This window comes from Eschscholzia californica, unplaced genomic scaffold, assembly GCF_041429995.1.
Source record: "Eschscholzia californica isolate CP2 unplaced genomic scaffold, dmEscCali1.0.p SCAF_2, whole genome shotgun sequence".
Taxonomy (NCBI): domain Eukaryota; kingdom Viridiplantae; phylum Streptophyta; class Magnoliopsida; order Ranunculales; family Papaveraceae; genus Eschscholzia; species Eschscholzia californica.
Window position 1 is genome coordinate 41,493,939 of NW_028238309.1, and position 19,539 is coordinate 41,513,477.

The 19,539-nt window shown below is 36.3% G+C and overlaps 2 protein-coding genes and 1 pseudogene across 7 annotated transcripts; 1 reads left to right on the forward strand and 2 right to left on the reverse strand.

The window, feature by feature from the left end:
• Window positions 1-218: 218 nt before the first annotated feature.
• FLN1 (fructokinase-like 1) lies at window positions 219-3,503 on the reverse strand. Its single transcript, XM_086659546.1, has 2 exons — window positions 1,839-3,503; window positions 219-1,290 (listed from the first exon to the last, which is right to left on the reverse strand). Exons 1-2 carry the CDS (start codon window positions 2,730-2,732, stop codon window positions 598-600), a joined length of 1,587 nt encoding a protein of 528 aa, XP_086515672.1. The 5' UTR covers window positions 2,733-3,503; the 3' UTR covers window positions 219-597.
• Window positions 3,504-6,565: 3,062 nt separating this feature from the next.
• On the reverse strand, window positions 6,566-11,501 carry LOC147557993 (syntaxin-81-like). Of its 6 annotated transcripts, none has more exons than XM_086659549.1 (10): window positions 11,312-11,463; window positions 10,655-10,749; window positions 9,925-10,008; window positions 9,743-9,822; window positions 8,861-8,944; window positions 8,555-8,659; window positions 7,839-7,988; window positions 7,193-7,435; window positions 6,959-7,090; window positions 6,566-6,854 (listed from the first exon to the last, which is right to left on the reverse strand). In XM_086659549.1, the coding sequence occupies exons 4-10, from the start codon at window positions 9,818-9,820 to the stop codon at window positions 6,711-6,713; spliced, it is 936 nt and encodes a 311-aa protein (XP_086515675.1). In that variant the 5' UTR covers window positions 9,821-9,822; window positions 9,925-10,008; window positions 10,655-10,749; window positions 11,312-11,463; the 3' UTR covers window positions 6,566-6,710. The 6 variants fall into 6 exon arrangements, with proteins under 6 accessions (XP_086515675.1, XP_086515674.1, XP_086515673.1 ...); XM_086659548.1 differs by having other exon boundaries at window positions 10,651-10,749; XM_086659547.1 differs by lacking the exon at window positions 10,655-10,749 and having other exon boundaries at window positions 11,312-11,486.
• A 4,851-nt stretch (window positions 11,502-16,352) lies between these two features.
• Window positions 16,353-17,375, forward strand: LOC147557994 (protein FAR1-RELATED SEQUENCE 5-like; annotated as a pseudogene).
• Window positions 17,376-19,539: the final 2,164 nt, after the last annotated feature.

Here is a 19,539-nt window from a genome sequence, read left to right on the forward strand (position 1 = left end):
GTTTTCTTTTCCATTTTTTAGAAAAATTAACCCGGTCTAAAAGTTTCAAAATGTCAATTCAGACCTAATGATTCAGACTCAAAAAACAAACATTAATTTTTTTTTTTATCTAATTCAGTTTAGCCAATTCAGATTCAGACTCACACCAAAAAAACTAAAACCTCACCCTCTCCTTGATTTTCTCAATCTTAAATCTACACGAACAAGTCCATCAGTTCTTTCTTCCATTGAAGTCATTAATCGGATTCATTAGTTTAATGGAAAAATACAAAAATAGAATAGTTGTTACAACACTTCCAACTCCAAGCCATTCTCTAACCTTCCTTCATTGTCGAACCAAAAAGTCGCTACGAGATCAACATGACGAATTTAAAACTTTTGAACTGATAAAACGGATTCTCAAGTTTGATGCTCCAAACTACCTTTGGCCACTCAACATTGAGAAACAACCCCCGTGTTCTACTTCTACTTTCTCAACTGAACTACTAGCTACCGCCACCTCTCCAAAATAAATATAACAGATTTTCTGATTTCCTAAATGGAGGTTGATGATCTTTAGTTCTCTTCAACCTAAACAAAATTGCAACTTTTAACTCTTTACCACATTGAAGGTACATAAACCTGCTCCTTCAAGTTCTGTGTAGCACTCTCTGTTGGAAAACCCCTTACAGCTCCAATTGTCCATTGTGATATAATCCCAGCTGCAACAGCAAATCGAAGTTGTCTCTCTAACACATCTTGATTTTCAAACATCTCTGGGTTTGTTGTTAACTTTCTCATTATAGCAGCAACAATAGCATCACCAGAACCAGTTCTATCACAAGTAAATGGAGTTATAAGCACGTCTTCAGTTCCAACTATTACCCCATCAAAAGACGGAGCATAGTAATGAATTCGAAGTGTCCCGTCAGTCACAAACAATAACTTGATCTTATCGTGCCATAACGGAGAAATCTCATCTCGGGTATAATGATAATAATCTCGTCGATTCTTTGTCTGCTCAAAAGTTTCAGAATAGTATTGTGGTTTATAATTCCTTCTTCTCTCATAATGATCTTCGTCTAGAAGAAATTCTAGCTCTTGCTTAGTTACCTCAATTATATCTGCTTCATTCCAAGCTTTCTTGATTGCCTTCTTCGTTTCATCACGAGATTTCCACAAAGGTAAAGGCAAATTCAAGTCGAAAAATATTAGTCCCCCAAATTTCTTTGACAATGCAATTGCTTTATAAAGAGCAGACTTCATCGACGGAGATATAAGTACTTCTGAATTAAAATGAAAAATTCTAGCCTGCAAAATATTACAGATAACCATATTAAACTTCAGTTTATCCATAACAAGATCACAGACAAGGGTATTCATAGATACCCTCGAATTTTAGCTTTTAGGCCGTGTTTGGCATGCGTTGCTAGGAATCGAATTTCAAAACGATATTTGGTAAACGGGAATGAGTTAGGAACCGCATTCCTTCCTCCTAAAGAGGAAACTGAAACTCAGGGGGAAAGTGGGTTTGCGATTCCCTTCCCATTGGTATTATCAACCAAAATGAACTGACAAAATCAATCACTACAAATCCTATTCGTGACTGAATCAAACAATACGGCACTACGGGATTCCTCGTAGCCGAACTCATTTCCTGATCAACAAATATGGCTTTATAGAGATGATTCTAATGAAAATGGGCTTAAAAAGTTTTATCGTCGAAAATGTGACAGAAAGAAAGCTCATATGATGTCAATTAAACAAGAATATCTAGTTTTATCAGTAAAAATCATACCTTTAAACAACAAAATGAACTCCTAATTTCATTTGATAGAGATTAGAGAGAAAAAACTGACCTCTTTTAGCACAGAAATGTTGAGTTCAGAACTAGAAAGTGAATTTTCAGCAGACTCTCTAACAATGTCTGCCTTCATCTTCCCATCTTCAAATTTGATTTTCATAAAAGTAGCACCTGTTCTTGCCCTAGAATCAAATTTCACAGCTCTAGTTTGAACATTCTCTTTATTCATTGTATAAACTAATTCTTCCCCAAATTCATCATCTCCAACTTTACCCATGAAAGCAGCTCGTCCACCAAGTCTAACATGTGAAATCGCCACATTTGATGGTGGTCCTCCCGGTGCCCTAACAAACTCCGGTGGATCCCATTGAAGTTGTTTCCATTCTGAATAAATATCAGGATGTCTTCGCCGGTTTGAAATTCTTATCGAAGGAACAAATTCCTTTTGTGCAGCACCAAAGCAGCAGATTAATGGAGGATTATCGTAAGGAAAATCAATCCCATCATCATAATCATCTTCTTCTCCTAACCCTAACCCTAATACTTCTTCTTCTTCTTCTTCTTTGTCTTCTAGGGTTTCTTCGTTAGTGTTGTTCTTGAGATCAACTACTCCATTAACAACTTCTGGTTTTTTCGACCGTTTAGGTTTTTTTGTAGTAGAAGCATCCGAAGAAGTATCAGTTACCTTTTTCCTACCTCTGCGACTAGGTTTTGGTGGTTCTACAACTCCATTGTCTCCATTAATGGCGGATATAGTAGATGACACTGTTTGTCGTGATTGTTGCAGTTTAAGAGCAGAAATAGGGATTAGGTGTGAAGAATTGAGCTGATTAGAGGGGTTGGAATTAGGGTTTTTGTGGAGAACTGTTAGATTGAAAGGAAGAAAGGGGTGAGAAGATTGAAGATAAGAGTTGGAAAGAAATGAGAGAGGAATTTGATATGTCGCCATGAGATAAACTGACGAATCTAGGTTTACTTCATCTCACTATCTGTGTACGTAACAACTCTTGCCGATTAATCTGGGGTTTTTTCGACCCGTGTACCCTTTATTCAACCTAACGGTTCAACCCATGTTTGCACAATTTTCCTACGGAACAATTTCGGGTTTCAGTCAGAGGGTATTAAATCAAGGAGCTCGAAACACAATCACTATCAATTAGTTAGAGCAACTCCAGTCCCAGTCTGTGTTAGGCCGAAAAAATCACTTTTTCATCTAAATTTTTCAGTCTCAGCTCAGTCACAAAAATTCAGCTCCAGCCTCAGCCTCTCTAGAGGCCGAAAATTTGAATTTGAATTTTGAATTTCCCTCTTTTCTAACCATCCAGCCACCGTATTAAATGTCTCATATTTCTCTATAAATACATCTCCCTTTCTCTACAAACTCATCAAACTCCATCTTCTTCTTTCTCTACAAACTTCATCTTCTTTTTTGTCTACCATGAATCCTTTGAATCCCATGAATCTCAATTTTACTTTATTAAACTTGATGTTTGAAGAAGATGAATGGGCTCGACAAAGAGATGATGATGATCGAAGAATGTTGGAAGAAATGGAAAATAACGTTACACGAAAACGTTCTCGTCATGTTGGTTTTGTTTCGGGTCGCCAAAGGATAGATCGTAATAGACAACTCGGTCATGAAAACATCAAATGGTTTTGTTTCAGGTTGCCAAACGATCGTGGAGAAAATTTATCGGACGAAGTGCTTGAACGTGTAGGTCAAGTTAGAAGCCAGGAAATTCATTCTCGGTTGAAGGTAAATCTTGTTGAACACTTATGGAATACGAGATCTAACAACGACAATAAGTAGATTTTGGTCGTTAAATTTTATTAGTAATGTATTTTGGATCGTTCGATTATTAGTAATGTGTTTTGATCGTTAAATTATTAATGCAAAAGTCGATTTGTATTAATATATTTTTATTATTAATGTTGGTGTTAATTTTTAAGTTATTTTTAATTTACAAAAAAAAGGAAGATCTGGTCGTTGGATGACCAACGGCCAAAATCATCCCCAACATGAACGTAGGGGACGCTTCAGTCGCCCCTAATGTTAGGGGCCACTGAAGCTATCGGTTGGGGCTCCGCCCAACGCTCATGTTGCTTTTAGTTAGAACTTTAAGAGATTGGAACTCCTCGTTTGGAAGAAATAATTTCAACTTCGAAATAGTATTTTATATCTGCAGTGATATTTCAAGACCTTAGATAGCCCTAAAATATCTTAGACTAACGGTAAGGATAGAGATAGGAAAAAAAACTCAAAATCGCCAAAAGGAGAGTGAGAGACTTGTGAGAAACAAGGATGGACTGACCTTGGCCCTTCCCATGGACGTTTGGCAACCTCCCTCCTATGGGAAGTCGGTTTGGCTGACTTCCGTTGTTGGTTGGCTCGCGACTCGAGCCAAAGAAGACGTGTATCCTAGAATCGGTTTGGCCATGCAATGGGCATGCCTTGGCTCTTGTTAGGTCGAACTTGGGTCTAACCCAAGTCCTAGTCTCATGGGCCCATTTGACCCGACCCATGTATTTCTATCTCTTATCTTCATCTCTTATTTGTTCCATCGGTTGAGACACTTCATCGTGTGCGACACTTTAAGTGTGCAAACCGTTATAAGATTCAGTCGTCTTTAGCCTCAAGTCTTTTAGTATATTGTGACAATTGTAGTCGGTTTGTGGCCAAACATTTGAAGGAGGTGTCCTTCCATCTGAAGGAGATGTTCTACCGAAGGAGTATCTTTTGACCAAGATGACAATGCGCTCAATTTGTCTAGTAGGATGATGATAACTTTATCTAGAAAATCATCTAGTCCGACCGAATTAGGGATCGTAATGCTTAGCTAGAAGCCAACTACGATCGTCGGATCACTTCCGTAGTTCGCGGCTAACATAGACCGGATCCTACAACGGGTTACACCAAAGTGTGACGATTTGATCGGAGAGATAGACTAGATGGAACAGGGTAAAAGATTGGATTAAATCCAACTAAATAGCTCAAAAGGTTCAGATGAGACCGGATAAAGATAGAAGTAGCCGGGCACGAAGGGGAGACGCGGATCAAATGGGTCGGCTAAAGCAATGGATTGGTCAGGCAAAGCCTACTTAAAGGCTTGTCCTGGCCGGTCACGAAAAGTGGATACCCCAGATGTGCAGAACTCCCATCTGGGAATCTCATTCAGAATGGGATTCTGAGTCTTATCTTTTATGGAGTCCTTATTGAATCATAATTCGAATTGGATTCTGATTTTAGGATTCTCTATATAAGGACAATATTATAGCAGAAAAGGTGTGAAATTTTTTCTAGAGAAAATCTATCTCTATAACATCAAGTAGGGAGAGAGATTTTAGAGAAAAAACTCTCAACCTATGTACCTAGCCAGAGAAGAAGAGTTCTACATCTCAACCTCTCGATAAAGTCCTAGCTGACTCTAAAGGAGGGAGATCAAGTCACTTGCTTGGGTGTCTCAAGTAGAGAAGTTGCAATTTGGAGTTCTGATCTTCGGGATAAAGGCATCGGATTTAATTCGAGGGAAAGCGATTCAGGTAAAATCTCTATCTCATTCTAGTTCTTTAATTCTTGCATGCGATCGTCGTAGCTAGTATTGGACGTACTGGACGTCTGAGATCCCGCTTAGAACACTAGGTGACTCCAAAACTCGACAACATTGTGATTCCTAAAGCGATTGAGCTTGACGATCTTTATCCTTCAATCCTTCCGACTATTTCATCGCATTTTCACCTTGATCAAAAGACACTTCGTTCGATAATGGTAAGATAGCATTGACTTACATTATCGTCAAACGTGTATACAATTATTTTGACACAGTGTAACCACGTTATTCAAGCAATTGGTCCTTAAGAAAAATACACACTCACATGGTCTCTCACGAAATCACTGTCTCCTCAGTGTACAAGTAATTTTTTTTTGTTGAACAGTGTACAAGTACTTACTGATTTTCCTAAACCTGGTAACTTGTACTCGATTGGAGTTTGTTTGCTATGTGGCCACCATGCCACATAGTAAACCTTTTTGTGAAATGGTTATGCCTATGTCGCTACCACGGCACATAGTAAACCTTTTTGTGAAACCAATGTGTGGAAGTGCTTCATGCCGTCTAACAGTGTACTGACAAATGCTGAGGAAATGACATGAATTGTTTCACTTGTAACCAAGTTGGAACTTTGCTAAATATAAATAGTTCTAATTGAATATTTGATACAACTTTCATTTACTCTCAAACATTATGGATCCTCTTGTCTGGAGGTTTAACGGTGAAAGACCCTCCTATAACATCGCATGCCTAACTAACGAAGAAACCAAAGCAAATACTATCTCCCAGGAAATGAAATGGACGAGAACTCAAACATCAACTTTCTCATCAGGTAAAGAAGATCAAAACTTAATCTACCATCTTCAAGGTCAAAAATGGAAAATTTAATGGCAATCCACAACTGTTGTCAACATTATCAGAAATCTGCAGACTAATTTCATTTCAAAACTTTTAAATATGTCAGCCGAAAATGTAATGTTAACTTAAGGCTATACTATAGCTAAATGGGCTACGGAAAATAAAGGAAAGCCGTTATGGAAGTCGATTGAACCATCTTTCTCACATCTCTATTGTATTCAAAACCTTGTGTCTTGATTTTAGTGAAGTTAACTTTTCAACAAAAAGAAAAACAAGACCGAGTGAGATAAAACAATGTGCTTCTTTTCCGGTAACAGTGAAAAAAATGGGTATAGAAAACTGAGGTTTACTGTAACACTAAATAACATAAGCCTTCTTTCAACAAAAAAAAAAAAAACATAAGCCTTGTGTATTCTCCCATCTCTTTTCTGTGTAATAACATTGGGTCTAGATTCCTTCAGTTCTTTTTCTTTAATTTTCACATCACAGAAAAATGAAACAAATTTCAGAAAATTGACTTCTTAACTATACCAATCTAAAAAGAGAACAGAAAAGGTAAGAACGAAGAGGAAGAGCATAAGAAAGGTTCTACTACTGCTATTGCGATCAATGGCTTGGGAGAGCTCCTTGTTACCCAAACTTACGTTTGTTGTAGCTTCAACTGCCTAAAAATCACGTCAAGTAAACCAAGTTCATTAAATTTTAGTGTAAGACAAAAGGAGAACAACGGCAGAGGGCGAGTTTTGATGAAAAAGTTGTAGGTTCTAACCTGTTCATATAAAAGCTCAATCTGCTGAGCTTGTTGAAGCACATGAGTTGACATAAGATGATTTAGAGCAGACATTTCCACCATCTTAGTTTCGGTTTCTTGAACAGCATCTAGAAGACTCGACAACTCAACCTGATAAATGACAAGGCAGCAAATTCCAATTTCATATAGTCCCACATTGTCCAGGGCCATAGGAAGTACAGAGATACATAATACCAGTGGCATCAATATTACCTGAAGAGCTTGTGTTTCATCGTCCAAGAGTTGCTGCTGAACTCTAAGAGGTTCTGATGGAAACTCATCTGGCTCCCTTAGTTCTGAATGAGTTGATTTGGGTTCATCAGATGTGCGTGAAACGGGAACCTTTTGAACTTTTCTTCTGGGTGTTGCTCTGTTAACAGCTTCCTGGAAGCGTATGGCTCTTAGCTGGTCAAACTGAGCAGTGACCACATGAAGCCTCTCGCTTAGAATCAAAACCTGTAGTTTATCAAGGCAGTACCTAGGAGTAACTAGACTGTCTAAAACACTAATATCACATAACTATTTTTATTACTGTGAAGTGTAAATTTTTTTTACTAAAGACAATACGAGGACTCTAATGCAAGAAGCAGAAATTCCCTTCCGAGTCATTATTTTTGACAATTTCACAGAGCCTATACTAAGCATTTGGATTTTTAGGCAGTATGAGTCCTGGTCTCCGACCATATCTATTCTAACACGAAATACTATATCATGCTAAAAGACATGCCTCTTGGTCACCAATTCTACTTGCAACTCAAGAACAACAATTTTTACAATTTGGTGAGCAAATTGTCTCAAGATAGAGAGAGCACATAAATATGACAGTAAAAACACATAACCAAGAATTAGCAGTTCATACCACTCCATGTTTGTGAGCTATAATATCAGCACGAGAATTGTCACTCCGTACGCCAAGCCATGCCTTTGAATTCCCGTTCTTATCCTCATCATGGATCCTAGTCTGGAGAATATCTATCTGCTCTTTGCACGCTTTTATGAAAATACCGACCTGCATAAATAATTGGAAGATGAATCCTGTTGTTTTCTTTTCTTCCTTTTTTTCATCAGAGATGACGAACTGGAGCTGATGTGGCCAATTTGAAATTTCCAAACTCAGTTTGTTGTTGAGCCAAAACGATCATGGACCTATTAAAGGGACTAGTGATTGGAATCTATACCAAGTTGCTAATGAGCTATACCATATCGACGCAGATAGGAGGGGATTTAAGAAAAAAATGGCATTCTAATATTCCATGAAACACGTTTCTGAAACACTGTTCTCTATCAGATAAAATACACGAAATCACCACCAGGGCCGGCCCAACGTTCCGGTAGGCCTAAAGCCAATTTTTAAATTGGGGCCCCTTCGGTAAGCTAAAAAGTATCATTTAATTTTGCTAATCTGCACCCATTAATCCGTTCCAATTTTTTTAAAGTTAAATAATTCAAAAATATCAAAAAATATTACAAACAAAAATGGAAACCTCCCAACTATAAATAGTTTCGTGTTTCAAGAAGCTTTTAGATTTTGTATCTTGATTCCTTTATTCTATTCTGGAGTCATTAGCAACTTACTTCATGTTCAATGTTGTCTCTCTCCTGCTCAGTAGTTCGGTGCAAATCTACATAGTCCTTCCGATGTTTAACAATAAACTTCTCCAAAGCTTCAATGCTTTCAAGCTAACAACAAAGGACAGTAAGCAGTAGAAGTAAGCACTAGGCAATAAGTTGTAATATGTCTATGAAATAGCAAAAATGAGTAGCAGTAATTGCCCTGGTTTCTACTAGCCTGATTACCATAATAACATCTTGGACAAGAATACAACTTTGAATAAAAGAGAAGGCGGGCAAGAGAGATGGAAGAGGTTACAGTGTAAATACCGTTTTCAGTGCAGCTTTTGTAAACGGCGACTTCTGCCGAGGCTTACGCATGATGAAAGAAGCTAATACAGCAGCTATTTTGGACTGTCAAAAATGAAATTCTGTTACAAATAAAACTAAAATAGTGACAGCGTCATAGCGAATCATAACAAACAATATCTTTTCTAATCAACTAATTATTTAAGTTAGTAAGAATAATATCCTCATCTGAAAATTATTCCAGCATTTCGTGCCTGTAAGTATCTAATTTTGAGATCATTAATAAGTACACTATAAATCTTGACCTTCCATCTACGTCTGAGAACTAAAATTGGACTGTCACAATCAATCATGTTGCGAAAACTACCCAACTACAAAACTGATATTGATAAAAGTCTAGTGGTAGATCTAGAAGTTCCTAAAGAAGCATCGTGCAAGGTCCACCAGAGGCGCCTCCAAAAGTGCCGGCAAAGAGCAACAAAGGGAATGCATAGACAAGGAGTTCTAAGATTACTTACATTTTTGGATGAATTGTAAACTCAAGAGTCACACAACTCACACCGTTTAAGAGGATGTGCACAAAAAGGGGCAAACACATGAGTAGACAAAACACATTGAATGACGGAAAACATATACAAAAGGAAATGACTTTTCACCAATAACACTCCAAATCAATATATCATAACCATATGATTTGTTACATTTCTAACTACAAACCAAAATCACTATTACGTACATGTTAACCATCTATTAAAGAGCTATTGATCTATGCCAAAACACCAAGAAAGTTAGATTTTCAGAAGAACACATTACACCACCCACCAATAACAATAGCTAGGCAATCTATTTAACCAAAAGATGCCCCTAAAAAAAAGAAACAAGATAAACTGATAATTTAAATACCTCATCATATCCTAGGGAGAGAGCTACAGAACGCACAGTATCCTTCAAGTCCTCTGTTCTATCCCTGATTCCCGCCATCCCTTAATCATCCACCAAGTAATTCAATATAAATGCTCCAAGCATCAATAACAAACTCGAAAAAAGGAAGAATCAATTAGGTAAGAAAGAACAAAACAACAGACCAGCTTAGCCCTCCCAATGCGGAAAAGGTTTTAAAAAACACTCTCGCTGAGGGTACAAGTCAACCTCTAGGTAATCAACAATTTCTGAAATGCAAAGAAAAAAAGCAAAATTAAGGAGGTAGTTTTTGTTTTCTGTTAATTTCACAAGTGAAATTGTCAGTACCAATTGTCTTGGGAGAAACTTGTTAGACAATAAAATCCCTATTTTTCATGAACTATTCCCTCGATCCTAGACATTGAGAAAAATTGAAGGGAGAATTACTGAAACCCCCCAACTCTGATAATGCCTTTACTGAAACCCCCCACTTTAATTAGTAATTACTGAAACCCCCCAACTCTGTTTGATTTAACTTTGATATTTTCAATATTACTTTTTTACCCTCTTAAGTTTTACCCCCACTTCTGATAATGCGTTTACTAAAACCCCCCGCTTTTATTTATAATTATCCACTAATTACAAGACACCTGACTCAATAGTAGTTCTAAATTATCCACTAATTTAGAACTGTATCCACAAATTTGAAACAGAGAAATAGACTCTAATGGCAAATATGAATTAAAGAGGGACTCTGTAAAAAGTAAAACCAATTAAACCAAACGCTACTAATAGTTTCTCTCTCTCTCTCTCTCTCTCTCTTTCTACAAAATAAGTACCTCTTAGGAACACCCCATGAGACTAAATTGGAATTAAGTCATATTTTATCTCAATCACACAATCATACATACCTACCATTCTACCTGAGTTTGTATAATCAAAATCTCATCTTTAGCTTTTGGTGACCTAACTTTTCTGCTCATCCTTCTGTAATTCCATTTCTTCATTGTCTGCAAACGAAGGTTTGATGGTCGGAGCCTCTCATTTCAGAAATTCAGCAGTAAGCTCTACCTCTTTCTCTATCTCACTCATCTAGGTTTTCAGAGACATTAGGTAATCACACTATATGAACATATTGATGGTATTTTGATTAATAGACATTGTTTTCCTTTTGAACTAATATTAGGGCTTACTAACTATACTTGCTTTCATTTATTGGAAATTCTAACTAATAATCTAAACAACCCATATTTGATTTGTGATTGTCTTTTTTACTTGTATTTTTTTCAGCTGTAAAGAACAATGTTAGTAACAACAAATTCATCAGTTTCAGGACTAGAAAAGAAGATTAAAATTCCATTACCACCACCACCATAACTCGCACTTGACCCAGAAGAAGTATGAAATGAAATCGGTGATTCAAGAACTGAGTCAGGTGTCATTGTTCCATCATCAAAATCATAAAAGCTTTCACCTTTATGTATGAGAGATTCCAGAAACCCTAGTTCTAGCAAGGGAGCCGAGTTGGTTTGATGGGAAAGAGAGAGAGAGAGAGAGATATGAATTCATAACCTTTTAGTCGAAGACGCCAGCTGCTCGGCTTGTGCTTGATTTCGTCTGGTTGATTTTAGCAAGGGAGCATGTAATCATGGAGGTAAGATGGGAGGTGGGAGATGAAGTCGTCTGGTTTGATGGGAGGTGGGAGATGAAGTCGATTTGGGGTTGGGAGATGAAGTCGATTTGGGTTGGGACAAGGGAAAGTGAGGGAGAAGATATAAGCGCCTTTGTTTTTAGTCGAAGGTGCCCCATTTTCTGCTCACTTTATTAGGTCCGGATTTAGCGGCTCAAATCTGTTAAATCAAACGGAGTTGGGGGTTTCAGTAATTACTAATTAAAGTGGGGGGTTTCACTAAAGACATTATCAGAGTTGGGGGGTTTCAGTAATTTTCCCAAAATTGAATTGAGTAGGAGTTCTATTCAAATCTCAAAGAAGGTAAGCTTTGGTGTAAAAGTTCTAGTAGTAATTGGAAATGATTAGAACGAAATCATGAATAAACAATAAGGAATAATCTGCCATGGATCTGGAAGAATTTCATGCAAGTCAATTAGTCAAATCCTTTAACGCTTCTAGGGTTTGTACATAAAAAAAACAGACTATTTATCCTCGGATACATATGCAGTAAGCTTTAGGTTGTGTTTGTTTTTTTAAGTGTGTCTGAATCTGAATCTGAATTGGCTGAACTGAAATTGGCTGAATCTGAAATATCTAAATTGTTTACAAGTCAGATGTTTGTTTTTCAAATCTGAATAATTAAGTCTGAAATAATATTTTGACATTTATACCCTCGTGATATATTTAACACACAGAAACCCTAATCTCTAAATTTCTTATTCTCTTTCCTGCTCTCTCTTTCTACACGGTTGTTGCTGCCTCTCTTTCTCCTTCTGTCCCTCCCTCCCGTCTCCCCTCTCTCTGCAGACGAATGAGAAAGTTTAACCCTCGCCAGATCCGGCGAGGGTTTCAAGCAGAGACCAGATTAGATGGTTAACCATGATCAGGAAGATGTGAATAAGATCCGGAATTTCAACTTGAGAGGATTAACGTCTATTATAATGAAGTTAGTTGTTGTAGAAATGTTCCTTGTGTCGTTCTCATGGCTCACATACAAAATTTCTAGAAGAAACTAAATTTTATGAAAACACACAATTTCTTCATCATGTCAATCCTAAAGAAAAACATGATCAATCATAAAGAATTAGAGACAAAACAACTTTTTTCTATCGATTACAAAATGTTGAGGAAGAAATATAAATTTTTTGGAGAATGTTATAAGAGAAATATGAAGACAAAGTTGCATGAGTTTCTTCGTGGATTTTGTTCAAAGATGAAGGCTATGTTTGGGAAGAAACAAAACAACTTGTTTCAATCAGAGTAGGAGACTTCTGGTGCACCGAACAGATAGCAAGTGCAAGTAATTTTTTAGCGAGAATTTGTGAACCTTTCCATAAGTGAGGCTCCCTCTCTTTATAGAGTTAGACGTAAGCAACTACCTTTGGAGTGTGGGGCTTGTCAAACCTGAAATAATAGGATCTTACTAGGGTTTCTAATATTTGTTGATCTCAGAGGAGAGCAGCCCAGTCGTACGATGCATGCCATCTCTAGTATGCTCGTTCGATAGAAACGATTCACTCTCTTTTAAAGTAACGCATGACTCGTTCTTCTACAATGACTCCAACGTTTAGTGGAATCCTATGGATTGGACTGACTCACGGCCATATCATGACGCGAGTAGGTGGAGTGCGAGTAAGGTGACATGGCAAACTAGGGTTAGCATGCTAGAAGTGTGGGCTCGAGCAATCATGCCAACCTTACTGGGCATGCGAGGCATGTTGGTCTTGCTAGCGAAAGGCTTCCGCTGGCCTTCTTCGTTAGGCTAGTTGGGTTGCTAATGGGACACCCCTCATGTTGTATTAAGGTGGGCGCATGAAGGGAGGCTCAGTATGATCTCCACTTACGTTAAGCCCATATGCCAATTTTGGTCAATACAATCTTTTGATAATTCCTGACTTCTGACTTGCTTTTGAGATAACTGTAACTTCAGTTTCGTCTTATAGGAATATTAGGATACTCTGGACTCCAAGTTCTATTCTAGACACACCAGAATGCTTCCCACTGAGGTGGAATCTTTTTTATATTCCCACTGAGGTTCTATTCTAGACACACTAGAATGCTCCAATTTTTTTTACCTATAGTTGATATTCTTGTAACCCAAGAGTACAAAACTCTTAGTGATGAACACACTGGAAAAGCATAATGGAGTTTGGACTTGTTTTCGGTTTAGTTTTAGGAATCAAATAGACGTGTGATTCAAAGACGCATTTGATGGGTTTTTAGGGACATTTATATGTTGAAAAAAGTGACTTTTCAGACAATCTTGGTCTATTGCGATTTGGAGCATTGGATTTGGCTTAAAAGTGTGGAAGGACATGATCCCTTGGATCAGTCCTTAAATGTGCCCACAAGGAAGACCGACGACCGCCAGGTGAAGATTTGGAGTTGTCCTACTCCATGCCCGACACAGGTGAGAGGCATGTCGTTGGATCCTTGCTGATACAACACTCCTGGTAGTGTCCCACCAAGTTCCCGAAGGATGCAAGAGGAAACCGTTAGAGGCCTTAGGCGTGAGTAGAAAGCGAGTTGTTTGATCTGGACGTGCTCGCTTCGCCCAAATGATCCCCAAACTAACTTTTCCTTTTTGACATTTTGTTCCTAAATTAACCTAATTTTATCCAAATTTTAAACTTGAATATCTCATTCATCCAGAATCAGATTAAATTTATTCTTGGCTCTAAATTGAAGAGGTCGGCGAGCCGAACACAATGGAGTGCTCCATTTTTTAGTTTGAAAAGTTGGATTAATTCAAATCGGCTCCGCTTTCAACAACTTCCATAGAAAACTCATTTAGGAGAAACATGAAGGCAATGGCGTCTCATTTTTTGGTGAGATCGAGAAAAAAATAGTCAACAAAAGTGTTGTTGATTATAATAGAAGAACAACTATTAAAAACATTGACATCTTCATGTAGAGTGATTTGAGAATCAAAATCTAGAGTTCACATCAAATCTTTTGAACGAGAAAAAGTTTTGCACATAAGGTAACAAAGTTAACAATTGGAGTATTTGGAAGAAGTGGAAAGAAACACCACTGTTGACAATGATGGTTAATCAATGTTGATTATAGATTACACTCGAGCTCACTTGATGAAACTAGGGTTTCCTTACTGAAAGGTGAGTGGAATCAAATTCATTTACTCTTCATAGAGGGTTCATTACTATTCATATATAGTGGGAGCAAGTCATTGTGCCTTGACCATTAATCATGTCTGCATGGTGTATATTTTATGCGTAATACTTATCAAACGTGGCTTAAAGTAATACATGAATAACTGATCCATGATGGATGGAATAAAAGATTCAAGACAGTTGACATGTGATTTTGAAAATTAACACGACATTATATAACTTACATTTTAGGTGAAAGTATAACTTCTCCGTATTGTCTCTTTAGGGATAACGACGAAGCTACATAATCTATTTCGATGGGTACCTCCAGTTTCAAGTGGAACTTATTTTCACTTTCTTCATGGCCTAATAAACGAAAAGGTGGTGATTGGATGAGTCATCAACAATAGGAATAAGTTGAGAATTCGTGAGATCTTTCTGTCAATTGAAGGATGAGAATTAGATGACAGCTCACATCCTAACTTTCTCCATATTTTTAGGCTATTAAATAGAATCCATAAAACTTCAACTATTTACAGAATTTCCATTAGTGCTAATGAAATTTTCAATTTCCTTCCCGATTCGTTTGTTTTTTATTTTTTCTAATTTTATTGTCATCCAACATAACCCATCAAGACCAAATTATTTACATAATTTTCACCCAAGTAATTCCGTGTCTAACTTTTTGTTTCTATTTTGCAAAAAAATTGTTATATGTTGTGAAAACTAAGGAATTGTGCCCTTAACCTTATTATTTGAGCAAGAAGTCTAGCAAACGCAACAATGTGAGTTGATAATAGAGAGACATGTGACCATCGTGTTGAAGCATCTATTAAGACCATAAAATATCGAACTGCCCCGCAAGGTGGATGAATAGGTCCACATATGTCTCCTTGAATCCGTTGTAAAAAGTTAGGTGACTCGATGCTTATTTTTTATCGAGATGGTCGAACAATTAACTTTCCTTCAGAACAAAATGCACATGGATAATTGTTTGGTTGAAAAATCTTCTGGTTTTCCAACGGATGTCCATGTGAATTTTCTATTATTCGACGCATCATTATAGAACCCAGATGACCAGGTATATCATGCCGAATTGCAAGAGTCATTGAATTGAACTTTTGGTCCATCAAATAGTTAGACTCTATAGTTCTTATACGTGTATAGTATACACCAGAAGCAAAAGCTGGAAGCTTTTCTAGTATCAGCTTTTTGTTTGAGACTATTGAAGTGATACAAAGGTATTCTTTCGTTTTGTCACAAGTTGTCTCAATATGATATCCATTATGACGAATATTTATAAAGCTTAATAGATTTCGTGTAGATTTAGTAGAATATAAAGCATTTGGGATATCAATTTTTGTACCATTTGGTAGCATAACAACGACTTTGCCAGAGCTTTTTATCAGGTTTGTGGGTCCTGAAATTGTGACGACATTAACCTTAACTAATTTTAGTTGTAAGAAAAATTTCTTGTTTCGTATAATAGTATTTGTCGTTCCACAGTCGATAAGACATTCATCCCCACAATTTGTTTTGCAATCTTTAAGAAACTCCATGCTAATCAGAAACTCCAAAAGCACAACTGTCTAGAAAGCAAATGATATAAAATCTTTGTGAGACAAGAATAGATTGCAAAGTAATGATTTTTATAAGATTGAGAACATAAATTAAATGGGTAGTCTCTCAATTTTGTAGAATACAATCACATTCTTGTAACTCCAAGCAAAAGACAGAAGTTTCGATCGCAAAGGAAGATAACAGAAGGTCAAGAGTAATGATCAATAACATGCATTCAGCAGGTGTGAAAACAAATCTTATGATGAATTATATGGCGCGTGAAGCTGGGAATATCCACAATGTTGGATTTACGGAAAAGGATCTGAGAAATTTATTTAATGCAAAGAGGAAAGAAGAACGTGTAAAGAGTGACGCAGAAGCTTTACTTGATTATTATGAACGTCAACATGTGGAGAACCCATCCTCTTTTATTTTATTCAAGTTAATTCAGAAGATCAAATAACAATTTTTCGGACTGATGCTAGGTCAAGGATGGATTACTATTACTTTGGAGATGTTGTTTGTTGCGATCCTACATATGGAACAACATGTATGACATGCCTTTTGTCCCAATTGTCGAGATCAATCATCATTACCGAACAATTATTTGATGGTGCATTAGATTATAATGAATCAAAAGAATCTTTTATGTGGGTAACGGAAACATGGATGAGATCAATGAACAATAGACAACCACAAATGATTCTTACTGGTCAAGAATATGCTATCGAAACTTCATTGCGAGAGTATTACCAAAGACACGACATTGTTATTATGTGTGGAATATATGTAGAAATAGAATGAAGAATTTACCTCATATTATTCATGAACACAAGGGTTTTACTCGTGACTTTAATAATTGTTTGTACGAAATGAGACAATCGAAGAGTTTCACTCAAATTGGGAAGCAATGTTGAAAAGATACAATTTAGAAAACAATAATTGGTTGACAAGGTTATTTAAATAAAAAAAGGCACTAGTAATTTATACAAGGGATATATTTTGTGCAACAATGTATACAACTCAACGTAGTGAGGGTATCAATTCCTTCTTCGATGGGTACTTGAAAAAGAGTTTGCATTCAGTTGAATTTATTAAAGAATATGATAGGGCAGTATTAGCTAACGAGAAGCGGAAAATGATGAATGAAGACCACGAGACCAATCATAAAAGAAGAGCTTTAAGAATTTCAATAAATACCGAGAAACAAACCGCAAAAATTTACACAAGAACCATCTTTCAAAATTTCAAAGTCAACTGTTCGAGGGTATTTTGTACTGGGATGAATTGGTAAGGAGAGAATTGACAAAATCTAGATATCATTTATGGAGACCAGAACACAAATAAGCAACGCATATGGTCACTTTTGACTCTCTTGACATGTCTACAAGTTGTAGTTATCAATTTTTAGAATTTGCGGGTTATTTATGTAGACATATTTTAAGGTCTTTTTAGTTGAAGATGTTCAAAGTATTCCAATCCAATCGATATTAAAGAGATGGACAAGATATGCAAAATATGTACTGGTGATCGATGAAAAAGGTAAAGAAGTAATAGATGACTTGAATGAAAGCGTTACTATTAGATATAGTAAACTTTATCAAAAGGCAATTAATATTGCAACTAAAGGTGCAACATCTATTGAATTGTATAAGGTGACAATGAATAGCTTACATAATGCATTGAAAGAAGTCGAAAGTGCAATGAAGAATAAGACTACTAATATATCTAAAGAAAATATGATTAACAATTCATCTAAGGAGAAAATATTTTTTTAGAACCAGCTATTGTCAAGCACAAAGGCTGGAGAAAAAGAATAAAATCTTGGTTTGATCAGTTGTCGAAGAAGAATGTTGTTTAAAGGGTCAAAAACTATCCAAAGGGGTTGCAGGGAGGTAATGTTATTTATATATAGTCCCTAGTAAAGTATTTACCTTGACATAGTATGTTAAAATAGTGATAATGTTTATTCGAAATTTTTGTAGCTTACAAGACATGCACATTGTGGAAGTTCATGTGAGTTGATAGAATAGAAGATATAAACTAAAATAGAAGATATAAACTAAAATAAGGAATTTTCGAAAAAAAAAAAACTAAAATAAAGAACACAATAGTTTACATGGTTCGATCGGAGGATCACGACCTACATCCATGGAGAAAGCCAGAAAAGCTACATACTTTATTATCCACAATTGTGGTGATTTGTTACAATGATTGATTAGTAATCGAATGATTAAACTCCTAGATTCCATATCTTATTTATAGGATTTAGGGTTTCCGCGAAATCTATTTCAGTAGAGTGTATGATGTCGATGGCCCGAGGTAGAGCACTCAATGGGCTAGGGTGGCCCCCATTTCGCTTTACCAACCCCAGGGAAACAATATAATCTCCACTTAATATTGCTATTAAATAGTTACAAAACATATCTGATGGGCCTAGAAAGTTTCCTAAATAGGTCACCGCCTGCAAGTATACGGGCGTCAAGTAATAATTCTGGTAAGACCGGGTCGATCCGCAAAGACTAAGTGAAACCTATTCTAAACTAGAACTAACACTGTTTTTGTTTTCGAAATAGATTTTGGTGATAAAAATAATAAAATATTAAAGCAAATAAAAGAAACGATCTCAAATGGGAGAGAAGACTAGGATTTTAGAATCCATCTTAACACATATTAACAATGACCTAATCATGCATATCTTTTCTTATCACTCAAGTTTCGGTAACCTATCACACCGAACCCCGGAAAATATTCGATTTAAAGCCGACTAACTTTAAAGTTTAAACTCAAAGTATCGAAATGTCGAACTCGCAACTATTATCTATCAATTAGTAAGCATGACTCATTAAAGAACTTAACCTAAACATGAGCCATCAAATCAAAAGCATAGGTAATGAAGAAATATTCGAAACTATGAAATTCTTACAACGTTCGAAGCATTAAGATATTAAGCATAAAAATATATCATCGAAAATAATATGTTAAAACTTCATCCAAAACCTTAGAATAAGAGTTTTAGCTAATCATGATGAAGATTAAAACTAAATAGGAGAGAAAAAGGAGAAGAATAACTAAACTTTTTCTTGCAGGAAAATTATTTTCCTTCTGTGAACCAAACAGAGCCTTAAGGAAATCGATTTTCTCGTCTTCTTGGAAACTGATTTCTCTGTGGGAATAATTTTCCCACAGATTTTCTCGTCTTCCCTAACTCTTTTCTTCTCTCTCTACTGTTTCTCTCTTCTTCTTTATACTTTCAATCCAAAACACCAAATAAATGGAAGATAAATGATATTAAGATGAAAAATTGAATAACAATCATCTCTCTCATTACAAATTTCTCTCTTTCTCACTCTACAAATAGTGTTATGTTTATCTCTCAATCTCTCTCTCAATTTTCTGTTAACACTTTCTCTCACAAAAAAAATTACACAAGAAGAAGAAGAAGAAAAGATGAATAA